We start from the raw sequence: 17,787 nt of genomic DNA on the forward strand, positions 1-17,787 counted from the left end.
GGTCCTAAACCTGCTGTATATATGTTGTGATATAGCCTGGTCCTAAACCTGCTGTATATATGTTGTGATATAGCCTGGTCCTAAACCTGCTGTATATATGTTGTGATATAGCCTGGTACTAAACCTGCTGTATGTAACACATGTTGTGATATAGCCTGGTACTAAACCTGCTGTATATATGTTGTGATATAGCCTGGTCCTAAACCTGCTGTATGTAACACATGTTGTGATATAGCCTGGTCCTAAACCTGCTGTTTATATGTTGTGATATAGCCTGGTCCTAAACCTGCTGTATATATGTTGTGATATAGCCTGGTCCTAAACCTGCTGTATGTAACACATGTTGTGATATAGCCTGGTCCTAAACCTGCTCTATATATGTTGTGATATAGCCTGGTACTAAACCTGCTGTATATATGTTGTGATATAGCCTGGTCCTAAACCTGCTGTATGTAACACATGTTGTGATATAGCCTGGTCCTAAACCTGCTGTACGTAACACATGTTGTGATATAGCCTGGTCCTAAACCTGCTGTATGTAACACATGTTGTGATATAGCCTGGTACTAAACCTGCTGTATATATGTTGTGATATAGCCTGGTCCTAAACCTGCTGTATGTAACACATGTTGTGATATAGCCTGGTACTAAACCTGCTGTATGTAACACATGTTGTGATATAGCCTGGTCCTAAACCTGCTGTATATATGTTGTGATATAGCCTGGTCCTAAACCTGCTGTATGTAACACATGTTGTGATATAGCCTGGTCCTAAACCTGCTGTATGTAACACATGTTGTGATATAGCCTGGTCCTAAACCTGCTGTATGTAACACATGTTGTGATATAGCCTGGTCCTAAACCTGCTGTATATATGTTGTGATATAGCCTGGTACTAAACCTGCTGTATATATGTTGTGATATAGCCTGGTACTAAACCTGCTGTATGTAACACATGTTGTGATATAGCCTGGTCCTAAACCTGCTGTATATATGTTGTGATATAGCCTGGTCCTAAACCTGCTGTATATATGTTGTGATATAGCCTGGTCCTAAACCTGCTGTACGTAACACATGTTGTGATATAGCCTGGTCCTAAACCTGCTGTATATATGTTGTGATATAGCCTGGTCCTAAACCTGCTGTATGTAACACATGTTGTGATATAGCCTGGTCCTAAACCTGCTGTATATATGTTGTGATATAGCCTGGTCCTAAACCTGCTGTATATATGTTGTGATATAGCCTGGTCCTAAACCTGCTGTATATATGTTGTGATATAGCCTGGTCCTAAACCTGCTGTATGTAACACATGTTGTGATATAGCCTGGTCCTAAACCTGCTGTACGTAACACATGTTGTGATATAGCCTGGTCCTAAACCTGCTGTATATAACACATGTTGTGATATAGCCTGGTTCTAAACCTGCTGTATATATGTTGTGATATAGCCTGGTCCTAAACCTGCTGTATATATGTTGTGATATAGCCTGGTCCTAAACCTGCTGTATGTATGTTGTGATATAGCCTGGTACTAAACCTGCTGTATATAACACATGTTGTGATATAGCCTGGTACTAAACCTGCTGTATATATGTTGTGATATAGCCTGGTCCTAAACCTGCTGTATATATGTTGTGATATAGCCTGGTACTAAACCTGCTGTACGTAACACATGTTGTGATATAGCCTGGTACTAAACCTGCTGTACGTAACACATGTTGTGATATAGCCTGGTCCTAAACCTGCTGTATACATGTTGTGATATAGCCTGGTACTAAACCTGCTGTATGTAACACATGTTGCTATATAGCCTGGTACTAAACCTGCTGTATGTAACACATGTTGTGATATAGCCTGGTCCTAAACCTGCTGTATGTAACACATGTTGTGATATAGCCTGGTCCTAAACCTGCTGTACGTAACACATGTTGTGATATAGCCTGGTACTAAACCTGCTGTATGTAACACATGTTGTGATATAGCCTGGTACTAAACCTGCTGTATACATGTTGTAATATAGCCTGGTACTAAACCTGCTGTATATATGTTGTGATATAGCCTGGTACTAAACCTGCTGTATATATGTTGTGATATAGCCTGGTACTAAACCTGCTGTATATATGTTGTGATATAGCCTGGTCCTAAACCTGCTGTATACATGTTGTAATATAGCCTGGTACTAAACCTGCTGTATATATGTTGTGATATAGCCTCGTACTAAACCTGCTGTATATATGTTGTGATATAGCCTGGTCCTAAACCTGCTGTATATATGTTGTGATATAGCCTGGTCCTAAACCTGCTGTATATATGTTGTGATATAGCCTGGTACTAAACCTGCTGTATATATGTTGTGATATAGCCTGGTCCTAAACCTGCTGTATATATGTTGTGATATAGCCTGGTCCTAAACCTGCTGTATATATGTTGTGATATAGCCTGGTCCTAAACCTGCTGTATATATGTTGTGAAATAGCCTGGTCCTAAACCTGCTGTATATATGTTGTGATATAGCCTGGTACTAAACCTGCTGTATATATGTTGTGATATAGCCTGGTTCTAAACCTGCTGTATATATGTTGTGATATAGCCTGGTTCTAAACCTGCTGTATATATGTTGTGATATAGCCTGGAAAATAACTATATGTGACTCTGGATGATAACATAATGAGGGTTGTTTCCAGGCTGTTTTACTAAAGAAGTTACATCTGCTTTGTGTTTTGTTCCCTTGCCACAATACTAACAAGTATTGCAATACTAGTATCGTCCCAGTCCTAGCGTCAAAACGTTGTAATAGGCCTATATAAATTACGTGAAACGTAAAAACGGAATAATTTCATTGTTGTGTAAATCTCAATAGTACAATAAAAAATCATTCAATCGTGCTGGTTTTATGTCCTGTAGATGTGGACTATTGGCATAGTCGAGGCATTGATTCTATGGTCGAGTCATAAATGTGAAATTACCATCTATGTGCTTTTTTACACAATTCTTTTGTCATAATTTTTTTTTTTTTTTACCTATCAGACATTTTGACAATAATTGGGCAAAAGATCAGAATTTGGCTGCCTGTGTAAAAGAAGCCTTTGTCATCTTTTAAATATCAGAAAATTGTTGATCTGATGCAAAGACATCATTCATGAGTGCTGCCTGTTCCGTTGAAACAAAGAAACCATTCATTAACTTCATCCTGTTCAAGTGTCGCCTCTTTAAACCAGGCTGACCTGGTTTAGCGAGGCTAGTTCAAGTGGCTCTCTTCACCCACTTTATCAAGGTCAGTAAACCTCTCCAGTTTCTCTTCAGCACCCCCTGGTGGCCGGTGGTGATCAGTGCTGGTAGTGCGACACAGCGATGCTGTGCTGGTGGTGGAAGACGTTGCTCCCGTGATGGTGGGGGGAGACGGAGTGATGATGGGGGGAGTAGATGAGGTCAGGGGTCATCTGGGGGGGCAGGCCAGTGCAGAGAGGCTCATGGGTAGTCAGGACAGAGGAGAGATACTTGGCCTCTTCTTTGAGTTTCTTCACCTCCTTCCTCAGAGCCGCGTTCTCCTTCTCCAGGTTCTCACTCTCCTGAAGCAACAAGAACCAATCAGTCAATGAAATGAACGTATAAAGGACCTTTTACATCACTAGGAATTGCAAAGTGCTTTACAGTAACCCAGCCTGCTTTACAGTAACCCAGCCTGCTTTACAGTAACTCAGCCTGCTTTACAGTAGCCCAGCCTGCTTTAGAGTAACCCAGCCTGCTTTACAGTAACCCAGCCTGCTTTACAGTAACCCAGCCTGCTTTAGAGTAACCCAGCCTGCTTTACAGTAACCCAGCCTGCTTTACAGTAACCCAGCCTGCTTTACAGTAACTCAGCCTGCTTTACAGTAACCCAGCCTGCTTTAGAGTAACCCAGCCTGCTTTACAGTAACCCAGCCTGCTTTACAGTAACCCAGCCTGCTTTACAGTAACCCAGCCAGCTTTACAGTAACCCAGCCTGCTTTACAGTAACTCAGCCTGTTTTACAGTAACCCAGCCTGCTTTACAGTAACCCAGCCTGCTTTACAGTAACCCAGCCTAGACCCCAATTAGCAAGCTGCAGCACAGTAGCAAGGAAGAAACCTGCAGAGGAATTAGACTCAGGGAAGGCCCATTTCTTCTTTGGAATCAGTCAAACTTGAATAAATAAATGAAAGGAGCTAATGACCTCATAATCAAATGGTCGCAACTGAAATTTCAGTATGAATTCTTCTCTGTACAGCGAAAGTACACAATGCAACTGTTTTGTGGCCCTGCTATGCTGAATACCAATGACCTGTATGGTTCGACCATGGGTTGCCCGGGTTACAACTCAGGCCATCGTTTAAAAAAAAAAACCAAGGCATCATCAGTCTCTCTAACTACAGCTTTGGTGGGAAAAATAATCTTCTCGTCTTTTTTTGTGCAGCAAGGCGTCGTTCTTCTGAACTCAATCAGATCAGATTTCAGAGTCAATGACCTTTGTGAAAAACCCAGTATGTGGGTGGTGGTGCTGTGGTGGTGGTTGGTAGATCCAGTCTATGTCATTATTCTATGTAAACCAACTGGTCTAGTTCTGTGAGACTGCTTATTCACCAGCTCTGGTTTCCTCGCAGAGCGTATTAGGGAGGATGGACCAATGATGGCTCAGCACAGGCCTCCTTGCAGAGCGTGTTAGGCTCAGCATATTTTGTGGTTTTATGAGTTCTTCAACTCGTTTGATAAACAGGAAGTTGAATTTTCCCTCGCTGTGACACGTTTCCTGTTTCCTGAGTAGTAGTCTGTCTCGCTCTCTCTCTCTCTCACTCTCTCCTGTGTAAATGAGGTTTAGTAGTAAACCGTGGGCAGTAGGGGAGAGAACGGCTGTCATTTCTGGTAAAGGACCCGTGTCAGTGGGTTGTTGGCCTAAGTGACGTGAGCCCTGGGGTTTACCCAGGCCTGTCTCTGACAGGAAGGCCACACTGCGCAACACTCTCTATCTTCTCTCCTCTAACCCTGGCCCTGTCTCGACCTTTAGAGGAACACAGTGGAACCTTTTCTGTCTAACTTGTTTTGTTTCCCACATCTCTGGGAGTAAAAGGCCATGGTCGTCCCACGAACACGCAGAGCTCATGTCTGACAGGCCTGATCATCTGGCCCTGTGCAGGCCCACACTGTAATGGAACATTTACAAACGTACCTGAGGACCTCAGAGGAAAAAGACAACAGAGAAAAAAATACAATGTCGAATTGTAGATTAACAAAATTGTCTTTCTAAACCAACTGAAAAAAAATTCTGAAGAGTTTGAGGTGTCTTCTGGCAGCTCTAAATACATTGATTTTCATTTTGACACCATAGACCTTATGAAGAAAGCATCCTCAGCAGAACTGCACGGTATCCCATTGATAAACTCGACTCTCTTCAGAACTGCACGGTGTCCCATTGATAAACTCTACTCTTCAGCAACACTAACCGCTAAGACTAAATGTATTTGTAGCTTCTACAAACGGAAATAGGTGTTCTTTACTAGACTCTGCCAAGCGACAGAAGTGAAAGTCAATGACTAAAAGCTAGCCAGTCAATGAACAGAAAGAGACGTTGAATTGAAAGTGATTGTGTGCTTTTCACTTTGACTATTACCTGAAATATCTTCAGTCACGTGCTGAATTACTGCTGTATTACTGCTGTATAACCTGCTGTATTTCTGCTGTATTACTGCTGTAAAACGTGCTGTATTTCTGCTGTATTACTGCTGTAAAACGTGCTGTATAACCTGCTGTATTACTGCTGTAAAACGTGCTGTATAACGTGCTGTATAACCTGCTGTATAACCTGCTGTATAACCTGCTGTATAACCTGCTGTATAACCTGCTGTATTACTGCTGTATAACCTGCTGTATAACCTGCTGTATTACTGCTGTATAACCTGCTGTATAACCTGCTGTATTACTGCTGTATAACCTGCTGTATAATCTGCTGTATAACCTGCTGTATAACCTGCTGTATTACTGCTGTATTACTGCTGTATAACCTGCTGTATAACCTGCTGTATTACTGCTGTATAACCTGCTGTATAACCTGCTGTATAACCTGCTGTATTACTGCTGTATAACCTGCTGTATTACTGCTGTATAACCTGCTGTATTACTGCTGTATAACCTGCTGTATAACCTGCTGTATTACTGCTGTATAACCTGCTGTATAACCTGCTGTATTACTGCTGTATAATCTGCTGTATAACCTGCTGTATAACCTGCTGTATAACCTGCTGTATAACCTGCTGCATAACCTGCTGTATTACTGCTGTATAATCTGCTGTATAACCTGCTGTATAATCTGCTGTATAACCTGCTGTATAACCTGCTGTATAACCTGCTGTATAACCTGCTGTATAACCTGCTGTATAACCTGCTGTATTACTGCTGTATAACCTGCTGTATAACCTGCTGTATTACTGCTGTATAATCTGCTGTATAACCTGCTGTATTACTGCTGTATAACCTGCTGTATAATCTGCTGTATAACCTGCTGTATAATCTGCTGTATAACCTGCTGTATAACCTGCTGTATAACCTGCTGTATTACTGCTGTATAACCTGCTGTATAACCTGCTGTATAACCTGCTGTATAACCTGCTGTATAACCTGCTGTATAACCTGCTGTATTACTGCTGTATAACCTGCTGTATTACTGCTGTATAACCTGCTGTATTACTGCTGTATAACCTGCTGTATAACCTGCTGTATTACTGCTGTATAACCTGCTGTATTACTGCTGTATAACCTGCTGTATAACCTGCTGTATAACCTGCTGTATAACCTGCTGTATTACTGCTGTATAACCTGCTGTATAACCTGCTGTATTACTGCTGTATAATCTGCTGTATAACCTGCTGTATTACTGCTGTATAACCTGCTGTATAACCTGCTGTATAATCTGCTGTATAACCTGCTGTATTACTGCTGTATAACCTGCTGTATTACTGCTGTATAATCTGCTGTATAACCTGCTGTATAACCTGCTGTATTACTGCTGTATAACCTGCTGTATTACTGCTGTATTACTGCTGTATAACCTGCTGTATAATCTGCTGTATAATCTGCTGTATAACCTGCTGTATTACTGCTGTATAACCTGCTGTATTACTGCTGTATAATCTGCTGTATAACCTGCTGTATAACCTGCTGTATTACTGCTGTATAACCTGCTGTATTACTGCTGTATTACTGCTGTATAACCTGCTGTATAACCTGCTGTATAATCTGCTGTATAACCTGCTGTATAATCTGCTGTATAACCTGCTGTATAACCTGCTGTATTACTGCTGTATAACCTGCTGTATAACCTGCTGTATAACCTGCTGTATAACCTGCTGTATAATCTGCTGTATAACCTGCTGTATAACCTGCTGTATTACTGCTGTATAATCTGCTGTATTACTGCTGTATTACTGCTGTATTACTGCTGCTAACGTGCATCCTAAATTACACAGTATTCCTCTATGAAGTGCACTACTTTTGAGCAGAGCCCTGGTCAAAAGTAGTGCACTACATAGGGAATAGGGTGCCATTTAATACCAACTGATATTAACATTCAGTGTAATAATCATTAGTGCTGGTCAGTGGGTTTCTGACGCCCACGTGTGATAATGAATACTCAGTACCGCAGCAAACACACACAGGCAGAGATATGGCCACGTTTGTATCCCAAATGCACCCTATTCTCTATTTAGTGCACCAGGGCTGATATGTATCACAATCAGAAGTAGTGCACTATATAGGGAATATGGTGCCATTTGGGATGAGCCCTAAGTGATGAGCCCAACAGAAGCCATGATGACACATCACCACATGGTCCATCAGCGCTTTGTCAATACCATCTTATACAGACCAACACTGACCAACACTGACCAACACAGACCAACACTGACCAACACTGACCAACACTGACCAACACAGACCAACACTGACCAACACCGACCAACACTGACCAACACTGACCAACACTGACCAACACCGACCAACACAGACCAACACTGACCAACACTGACCAACACCGACCAACACCGACCAACACCGACCAACACCGACCAACACAGACCAACACAGACCAACACTGACCAACACTGACCAACACTGACCAACACCGACCAACACCGACCAACACAGACCAACACAGACCAACACTGACCAACACTGACCAACACCGACCAACACCGACCAACACCGACCAACACCGACCAACACAGACCAACACTGACCAACACAGACCAACACTGACCAACACTGACCAACACTGACCAACACTGACCAACACAGACCAACACTGACCAACACTGACCAACACCGACCAACACCGACCAACACCGACCAACACAGACCAACACTGACCAACACAGACCAACACTGACCAACACTGACCAACACTGACCAACACTGACCAACACTGACCAACACTGACCAACACTGACCAACACCAACCAACACCGACCAACACTGACCAACACTGACCAACAGAGACCAACACCGACCAGCACAGACCAACACAGACCAACACAGACCAATACAGATTTCCAACAACACAGCTTTTTCTTTACAACCTTATCATAGTGGTTCACTGGAGAAATGGTCCCTGTGATTTGAAGGACTTGAACATGAAGCTTTGCTGAGTTCCATTTACATTACATTTAAGTCATTTAGCAGACGCTCTTATCCAGAGCGACTTAGTTCCCCCGGCCTAATAAATCAATAATCAGTCTGGCTGTCTGATTGGTTATGTAGTAGTCTGTTACTGACTTGTGGTAGCCTGAGTGCCAGTCTGTTTGTGCTATCATGCCCGTAGTAGCCTGAGTGCCAGTCAAACAGATCTGGGACCAGTCTATAGAAGGAGACAACAGAACTGGGACCAGGCTATTGAAGGAGACAACAGATCTGGGACCAGGCTATTGAAGGAAACAACAGATCTGGGACCAGTCTATAGGAGGAGACAACAGATCTGGGACCAGGCTATAGGAGGAGACAACAGATCTGGGACCAGGCTATAGAAGGAGACAACAGATCTGGGACCAGTCTATAGGAGACAACAGATCTGGGACAAGGCTACAGAAGGAGCCAACCGATCTGGGACAAGGCTATAGAAGGAGACAACTGATCTGGGATCAGGCTACAGAAGGAGACAACAGATCTGGGACCAGGCTACAGAAGGAGACAACTGGTCTGGGACCAGGCTACAGAAGGAGACAACTGGTCTGGGACCAGTCTATAGGAGGAGACAACAGATCTGGGACAAGGCTATAGAAGGAGACAACAGATCTGGGACCAGGCTACAAAAGGAGACAACAAATCTGGGACCAGTCTATAGGAGACAACAGATCTGGGACCAGGCTATAGAAGTAGACAACAGATCTAGGACCAGGCTATAGAAGTAGACAACAGATCTAGGACCAGTCTATAGGAGGAGACAACAGATCTGGGACCAGGCTACAGAAGGAGACAACTGGTCTGGGACCAGGCTACAGAAGGAGACAACTGGTCTGGGACCAGGCTAGACTTTTAGAGGTTATAAATCGGCTTTTGGGGTGACCCTGACAAAGTTTGCAACTTCACCATGCAGGTTTTGGGAACACTGCATGTGTGGACTGTGTATTCATTTTATTCAGGCCACAACCGACTCACTGCTAGTTTGACAAGTCCAGTCGTACTTGGATATGGTGCCACACATTTGGCCTGGTGGATAGTCATCCCAACTCATAGCCAGACATGGTGCACGCCTCAGTGTGTTGCATTGTGGGTAGTCATCCTCACCAGGTGTAGACTGTCTGCCTTCTGGGTCTGTCTCATCCTGCTCTTCTGGGCAGCGATACGGTTCTTCTCTCTTCTCATTACCTTCTTGATGTTGTCTGAGGAGCCCTGGGGAGAGATACGAGGCCAGTCATCTTCCTGTCAGGACGCTAACTGTCGCTCACCCTAACTAACTTACACTAAATGGGTGGAGTATCAGGGTTAATTCCAGTATACAGTAGATATTGTAGATTGAAAATGTATAACCATGCAGAACAATGTTTAGACAGTTCTAGGATTGAGACATCTCTTTGGTGCATGACTTGACCCGATGCAGCATTTCTACATAGCTGAGTTATTCTGATACCATGAGAACTGAAGTATTCAGGACATGAAACAAGGCGTGATCTGAGACCAACCCAACCCGACCCAACCCACCCCGACTCAACCCTTCCCCCGCTGGTGCAATATTGCAATGTTAAGTCTATCAGCTCATCCCTTCATCGAACGGCCTTGATGCCCAGAACACACCTGAATTTACAAACAACTGTCGTCAAGGAAACTCCTCATTGTTGTCATGTATGATTCTACATTTGTACATGATTCTAAATGTGTACATCATTCTAAATGTGTACATCATTCTAAATGTGTACATGATTCTAAATGTGTACATGATTCTAAATGTGTACATGATTCTAAATGTGTACATGATTCTAAATGTGTACATGATTCTAAATGTGTACACGATTCTAAATGTGTACATGATTCTAAATGTGTACATGATTCTAAATGTGTACACGATTCTACATTGCTACGTGATTCTACATTTCAATCTAAAGCAAAATACTACGTAAGAAAGACGTCCTGGATGCCCAGTCATAAAAGAACATCCAGACCCGCCAAAGCATGTCATTTAACAAGCCATTGAGAGACGAGAGTTGAAAGTGACCCGATTTAAAGACAAGAAGAGGGATAACCCCATACAGAGCATATGATAGAGTACGATTGTGATGACTACTCCCCGACAATATGTAACTGAAAACGTGATTACAATGCCCCCACATCCCAATGATTACACTTCATAACTAAATAAATGCGACAAAGAGAGAGAAGGTAGTAAATAGAGAAACGGTTGTCCTTACCCGCCTGCTGCCCGTTGGCGAAGGAGACTTAGTGTAACTGGAGTCATTGCTGTCAAAGCCGTGAGCCATAGCCAACCACGTTGCGCCAAACCCTGTGCCTCTCTCCACTTCTGCTTTTTATTTGTGTGTGTGTGTGTGTCGCTGTGTGTGTGTTCGGCAGAGTGTGTGTGTTCGGCAAAGTGTGTGTGTTCAGCAGAGAGTGCTAAGCTGAACTTGGTTGGTCGCTTAATGAGAAAGAACTTCTCTCTCTCACTCCTCTATTCTCACACTCTCTCTCTACCTCTCTCTCTCTACCTCTCTCTCTCTCTCTCTACCTCTCTCTCTCTCTACCTCTCTCTCTCTATACCTCTCTCTCTCTCTCTCTCTCTCTCTACCTCTCTCTCTCTCTCTACCTCTCTCTCTCTCTCTACCTCTCTCTCTCTCTACCTCTCTCTCTCTATACCTGTCTCTCTCTACCTCTCTCTCTCTCTCTCTCTCTCTCTCTCTCTCTCTCTCTACCTCTCTCTCTCTCTCTACCTCTCTCTCTCTCTACCTCTCTCTCTCTATATATATATATACACCTCTCTCTCTCTCTTCCTTCCTTCCTTCCTTCCTCTCTCTCTCCCTCTCTCTCTCTCTTGACCTCTCTATCCCGCCTGCCCTCCCTCCTTCCTTCCTTCCGCTCTCTCTATTTCACACACACACACACACACACACACACACACACACACACACACACACACACACACACACACACACACACACACACACACACACACACACACACACACACACACACACACACACACACACACACTGTGTCTGCCTAATTATCAGCCAGCGTCTGTGGTGGTTTCTGGTTAAAAAAAAAATATGTAAAAAAAAAAACTGGGTTAGTACTTTACAGACTGGAAGTCACATGACCCTTGGAAAGTTTGCACCTATAGGGGCATATCTACTACCAAGCAAACCCCCACAGGAAGTCCATTCTTCTGTTTACAAGGGGGATACATCATATTATCAGTAAATGGACTGATAATAGCCTGTCTGGAATATTAGAAGGTAGAATGCTAGAATGAGACACTTACCAGTGGAGGCGTCTGAGGGGAGGACGGCTCATAATAATGGCTGGAACGGAGCGCATGGAATGGCATCAAACACCTGGAAACCATGGAAACCCTGTGTTTGATACCATTCCACTGATTCCACTCCAGCCATTACCACAAACCCGTCCTCCACCAATTATTGGTGCCCCCAACCTCCTGTGAAGTTTCATAGATAGGGATGGTGATTTATGAAATGAGAATACAGCAATTAAAGTGACCAGGAATTGAAGAAATCTAATTGTAGCCATATTAGATATAAATACTTATCCTGGTCCCAGATCTGTTTTGTGCTCTCGCACACTCCACTGTGGTCGTTGTCAAGGCAAACAAACACAGATCTGACAGCAGCCTAACGCATACTGGCTATAAGAAGAAGAAGGATGGGCATTCCTTCACCTACTAACAGAGCATCAACCATAGTGCAGTTTAGACACACACTCCTCATGGATGACTGGGTCCTCACACATTTGCACATAGCTTTGGGGTTTCCGCCAGCCTACTCGACTCCTAGCTCAGCAGCCACTTCACCAGCTGTAGGGGCATAGTCACAAGGTGGTGAACATTGTGGGGTTTCCACCGGCCTACACAACTCCTATCTCAGCAGCCACTTCACCAGCTGTAGGGGGATAGTCACAAGGGGGTGAGACCTAGCACGCATTCCAAACGACACCCTATTTCCATTTATAGTGCCCACTACGTTTGACCAGGGTCCTATGGATTCTATGAACCTGGGTCAAAAGTAATGGCACTATAAGGGGAATAGGGTGCACTATAAAGGGAATAGGGTGCCAGTTTTGGAGATGAGACCCAGCCAACCATCCAGGTATGTATGAGGAGAACTAGTGGGGCTTCCCACACCCCCCCCCAAAAAAACTTACTGTAATGGGTGGGCAATGTGTAAGGTAACTGGAAGCCATCGATAAGAAACTCCTCTCTGCTTTACTGTAATGGGCGATGTGTAAGGTAACCAACTGGAAGCCATAAATGAGAAACTCCTCTCTGCTTTACTGTAATGGGCGATGTGTAAGGTAACCAACAGGAAGCTATGTAGATACTTAAAGTCAGGAATTTTTGGGGCAAATTTCAGATATTTTTTATTTCAAAATGTACCGTTTCTATGACCAGAGTTTACTAAATTGGTAAATACTGGAATGTGTGTGTGTGTGTGTGTGTGTGTGTGTGTGTGTGTGTGTGTGTGTGTGTGTGTGTGTGTGTGTGTGTGTGTGTGTGTGTGTGTGTGTGTGTGTGTGTGTGTGTGTGTGTGTGTGTGTGTCATCATCTTTTTGTTACTGTGTATTTCATCAGAAAGCTACACCATGAAATACTGTATTTTCTACTGTCCTTTAGTCTAGTACACATGGCAACATGTAACCTGCACTTCATAATGTGTCCACCATTTTGAAGTTATTGCATGCTGTTGTTTTGGGTTGTTGTTGTTTCACACGGTGGCATTTGATGTCATGAAAAGAGAGGACCCCCCCACCCCAGAGAAACATGGTAGAGTCCACCCCAGAGAAACATGGTAGAGTCCACCCCAGAGAAACATGGTAGAGTCCACCCCAGAGAAACATGGAAGAGTCCACCCCAGAGAAACATGGAAGAGTCCACCCCAGAGAAACATGGTAGAGTCCACCCCAGAGAAGCATGGAAGAGTCAACCCCAGAGAAACATGGAAGAGTCCATCCCAGAGAAACATGGAAGAGTCCACCCCAGAGAAACATGGAAGAGTCCACCCCAGAGAAACATGGAAGAGTCCACCCCAGAGAAACATGGAAGAGTCCACCCCAGAGAAACATGGAAGAGTCCAACTCAGAGAAACATGGACGAGTCCACCCCAGAGAAACATGGAAGAGTCCACCCCAGAGAAACATGGAAGAGTCCACCCCAGAGAAACATGGAAGAGTCCATCCCAGAGAAACATGGAAGAGTCCATCCCAGAGAAACATGGAAGAGTCCACCCCAGAGAAACATGGAAGAGTCCACCCCAGAGAAACATGGAAGAGTCCACCCCAGAGAAACATGGAAGAGTCCACCCCAGAGAAACATGTTCTGGAATTCAGAAGAGCTTAATGGACAAGACCAGAATCTAACCCAGAAGGCAGCCGTTTTTAATGCCCTACTGACCAGGGCCCATAGTGAGAGTAGTACTGCACTATATGGAATGTGTCAGGCCCTGGTTAGTGTTGATTTGTATGGAAACTGAAGCCCCCCCCTCCCCTTCAGAGAAAAGTCCCTGTGCTGTGGTCATTCCATTCCTAGGAAATTCCTGCAGGAGGCATCCAAACTTTTCAAGTAACCACAACCAGAATATTCACTATAGAGACTTGAATCATTGACTGGTAGATTTTTAAAAAGAAAGGTCTGGTTTTAACTCCATTTAATTAATTTAGGCCTAATAATTGACCCTTCGCTAAGCCCCACCGCAGAATGTTGGGTAACCAATCGCAGTGTTCCAATTAATTGCAACTGTCGTGAAGTCCAATACCTCGGACATAAAGGGGAATGGAAACCCGGGCAGTGCTATCCGGGATTCTTGGGACATCCATATCCTAAACCCTACCCATAACCATAACCCTAAACATAACCTTTTTACCTTAACCATTTTCAATTTCAACTTTAGTGGGGTAGGGACGTCCAAAGGATACCGGATAGCAATGGACCATGGAAACACTAAGCTTTAGAACACCAACTAACTGTAAATCGCCATATTGCCATTGTTTCATCTCTGACACCTTTTTTTAAATTATAACCAAACAACTGTCATTTACACAACTTCCTAATGAAGATAAGAGTATAACACATTTTTATTTTGGAAAGATTGAAAATCAGTAATCAGATTTTACTGCGAATGAGTTTTAGTGAACGGTGGTATTTTTCAATAAACTTATCAGCATGTTCTATTATCAGACATTTTCTTATCTGGATTGTATATTAAACAAATACACAGTGTATCCAAACCATTAAGAACACCTTCCTAATATTGTAGCTGCACCGCCCTCCTTTTTGTCCTCAGGACAGCCTCAATTCGTTGGGGCATGGACTCTACAAGGTGTCGATAGCGTTCCACATGGATGCTGGCCCATGTTGACTTCAATGCTTCCCACAGTTGTGTCAAGTTGGACCCAGCGACGTTGCAGTTCTTGACGCACTCAAACCGGTGAGCCTGGCACCTACTAACATACCCCGTTCAAAGGCACTTAAATATTTTGTCTTGCCCGTTCACCTTCTGAATGGCACACATAGACAATCCATCTGTCAATTGTCTCAAGGCCTGAAAATCCTTCTTTAACCGGTCTCCTCCCTTTTCATCTACACTGATTTGAAGTGGATTTAACAAGTGACATCAATAAGGGATCTTAGCTTTCACCTGGTTGTAATATTTGTGTTGTGGAGAAATGACCAGGCAGGAGACGGGAGTACAGTTAGATTTCGTTTCGTCAAAACCTCCTCGTGCTCTACAGTTCCCGGGCACACTAGTGTGCATGTGCATTTCCTATTAGGTGTAGTAACGTAACACTGTCGTAATACATCACCGCTTAGTAACAGCATAGTAACTAATATAAACAGATGTAGATCCCAGATAATACATCACCGCTTAGTAACAGCATAGTAACTAATATAAACAGATGGAGATCCCAGATACTACACTGGTAGTATGTCATGGAATGTCCAGGTGTTCCTAATGTTCTATACACTCAGTGTATCTGCATCAAAACATTACAAATGACATTTATAAGGAAAGAGATACACAACTGATATCATATTAATAAATCAAGAACTGTGAGTGGAATACATTGTCTAATTCAAAATCGGGAATGACAAAATATGAAAAAAATAAGGTATATATATATATATATGTACAATAATTGGCTTTTACAACTTTCTTCTGTACATACAGTCCACTAGGCCTGAAGACTAATACAGGAAGAGTCAGAATGGGAACAAAGTAAAAGCATGCAGGGGAGGCTAAATGACCAGTGACAATCTGAGCTACTGGGTGAAGACGAGGAGTCTCTTTACTTGTGCCTATGTCTGCAGTGAGTCACACTCACTGCAGTACCACAACCCTGGCACAACTTCAGTCCCCTATGATGCATAACTGCTTTCCCTTGTATTCTAGGGCAACACAAAACAAACCACGTCATAGCCTCCTGTCTTTCCTGTAACAAAGCCAACCATTTCTAGAGCAGTACTTCCAGCACATTGAAGTTCACCTGGGCTGTGAGAGTGACGGTGTGATTGTTCCTCGGCAGCACGTTGTCCAGTCTCTCCGGCCCCTCTGTCCTTGACACTGTGGGGACAGCTTCTACTGACTGCCTGGTGCACAGGTGGCATGTCTACAGTGTCGTCCCCCTTACAAAGGTCTGAGAGCTGACAGTCCACCAGTGTCAGAGAGAGAGAGAGAGAGAGAGAGAGAGAGAGAGAGAGAGAGAGAGAGAGAGAGAGAGAGAGAGAGAGAGAGAGAGAGAGAGAGAGAGAGAGAGAGAGAGAGAGAGAGAGAGAGAGAGAGAGAGAGAGAGAGAGAGAGAGAGAGAGAGAGAGAGAGAGAGAGAGAGAGAGAGAGAGAGAGAGAGAGAGACAGAGACAGAGACAGAGACAGAGACAGAGACAGAGACAGAGACAGAGACAGAGACAGAGACAGAGACAGAGACAGAGACAGAGACAGAGACAGAGACAGAGACAGAGACAGAGACAGAGACAGACAGTGAGTGATGAAAACACAGACCTAATATTTAGGCCTTACGGTACACAACAATAATACATAATTGGCAGTTACCAGCAAGACCAAGATGATTTAGTTACCAAGCTGACTACCAGCTATTAGCTAGCTATCATCATAAGGGTTAACTGAAGCATGCTGATGCCTTGAGGGTTAGGCTACCTTGCCTCGTTTTTGGCTGACTGGCTGAACTTACGGTGTGTCAGTTTATCAGAAGTTTTCGCGGATTTATCGGTGGTGACAGTGTTTCCTTGCCTCAGTGCAGTAGGCAGGAGGAGGTGCTCTTATTGTCCATGGACTTTACAGTGTCCCAGAACTTTTTGGAGTTTGTGCTACAGGGTGCAAATTTCTGTTTGTAAAAGCTAGCCTTTGCTTTCCTAACTGCCTGTGTATATTTGTTCCTAACTTCCCTGAAAAGTTGCATATCGCGGGGCTATTCGATGCTAATGCAGTACCCCACAAGATGTTTTTGTGCTGGTCAAGGCAGTCAGGTCTGGAGTGAACCAAGGGCTATATCTGTTCCTGGTTCTACATTTATTGATTGGGGCATGCTTATTTAAGATGGTGAGAAAAGATTAAAACAGGAGGAGTAGGATAAGGGTACGGCTAAAGGCTATAAGAACTGGTCATCTAGTGCGTTCGGAACAGAGAGTAAAAGGAGCAGGTTTCTGAGCACGGTAGAATAGATTCAAGGCATAACATACAGACAAAGGTATGGTAAGATGTGAATACAGTGGAGGTAAACCTATGCACTGGGTGACGATAAGAGAGATATTGTCTCTAGACTCATCATTTAAACCAGGTGAGGTCACCGCATGTGTGGGAGGTGGAACTAAAGGGTTAACTAAGGCATATTGAGCCTTTCTTGGCCTATGGATGAGTTTTACTCTAGCTTCAACATAAGTGAAAACAGTAATTGGTGTTTGTTGAGGTGAGTTTATCCTCCATACAACGTAAAGCAGTTATAATAATGCTGTGATATATTTATTCGATACAAATACATTATGTTTTTATTCATTTAACATTTATTTAACTAGGAAAGTCATTAAATGTCTATTGAGCTATAAGCCCAACTC

At 43.5% G+C, this 17,787-nt stretch overlaps 1 protein-coding gene across 1 annotated transcript; it reads right to left on the reverse strand.

Annotated features, from left to right (window-relative positions):
• Window positions 1-2,877: 2,877 nt before the first annotated feature.
• On the reverse strand, window positions 2,878-11,150 carry LOC129825722 (basic leucine zipper transcriptional factor ATF-like). The gene is made up of 3 exons (XM_055885903.1): window positions 10,907-11,150; window positions 9,789-9,893; window positions 2,878-3,571 (listed from the first exon to the last, which is right to left on the reverse strand). The coding sequence occupies exons 1-3, from the start codon at window positions 10,973-10,975 to the stop codon at window positions 3,329-3,331; spliced, it is 417 nt and encodes a 138-aa protein (XP_055741878.1). The 5' UTR covers window positions 10,976-11,150; the 3' UTR covers window positions 2,878-3,328.
• Between the last annotated feature and the right edge of the window lie 6,637 nt (window positions 11,151-17,787).

The sequence above is a fragment of the Salvelinus fontinalis genome, chromosome 27, assembly GCF_029448725.1.
Source record: "Salvelinus fontinalis isolate EN_2023a chromosome 27, ASM2944872v1, whole genome shotgun sequence".
Classification (NCBI taxonomy): Eukaryota; Metazoa; Chordata; class Actinopteri; order Salmoniformes; family Salmonidae; genus Salvelinus; species Salvelinus fontinalis.

Coding starts and splice junctions, on each gene's coding strand:
- LOC129825722 (XM_055885903.1), bottom strand. CDS start 10,975: ATGGCTCACGGCTTTGACAGCAATGACTCCAGTTACACTAAGTCTCCT. Junction 9,894..10,906: donor CGCCAACGGGCAGCAGGCGG/GTAAGGACAACC, acceptor ATCTCTCCCCAG/GGCTCCTCAGACAACATCAA. Junction 3,572..9,788: donor AGGCAGACAGTCTACACCTG/GTGAGGATGACT, acceptor TTGTTGCTTCAG/GAGAGTGAGAACCTGGAGAA.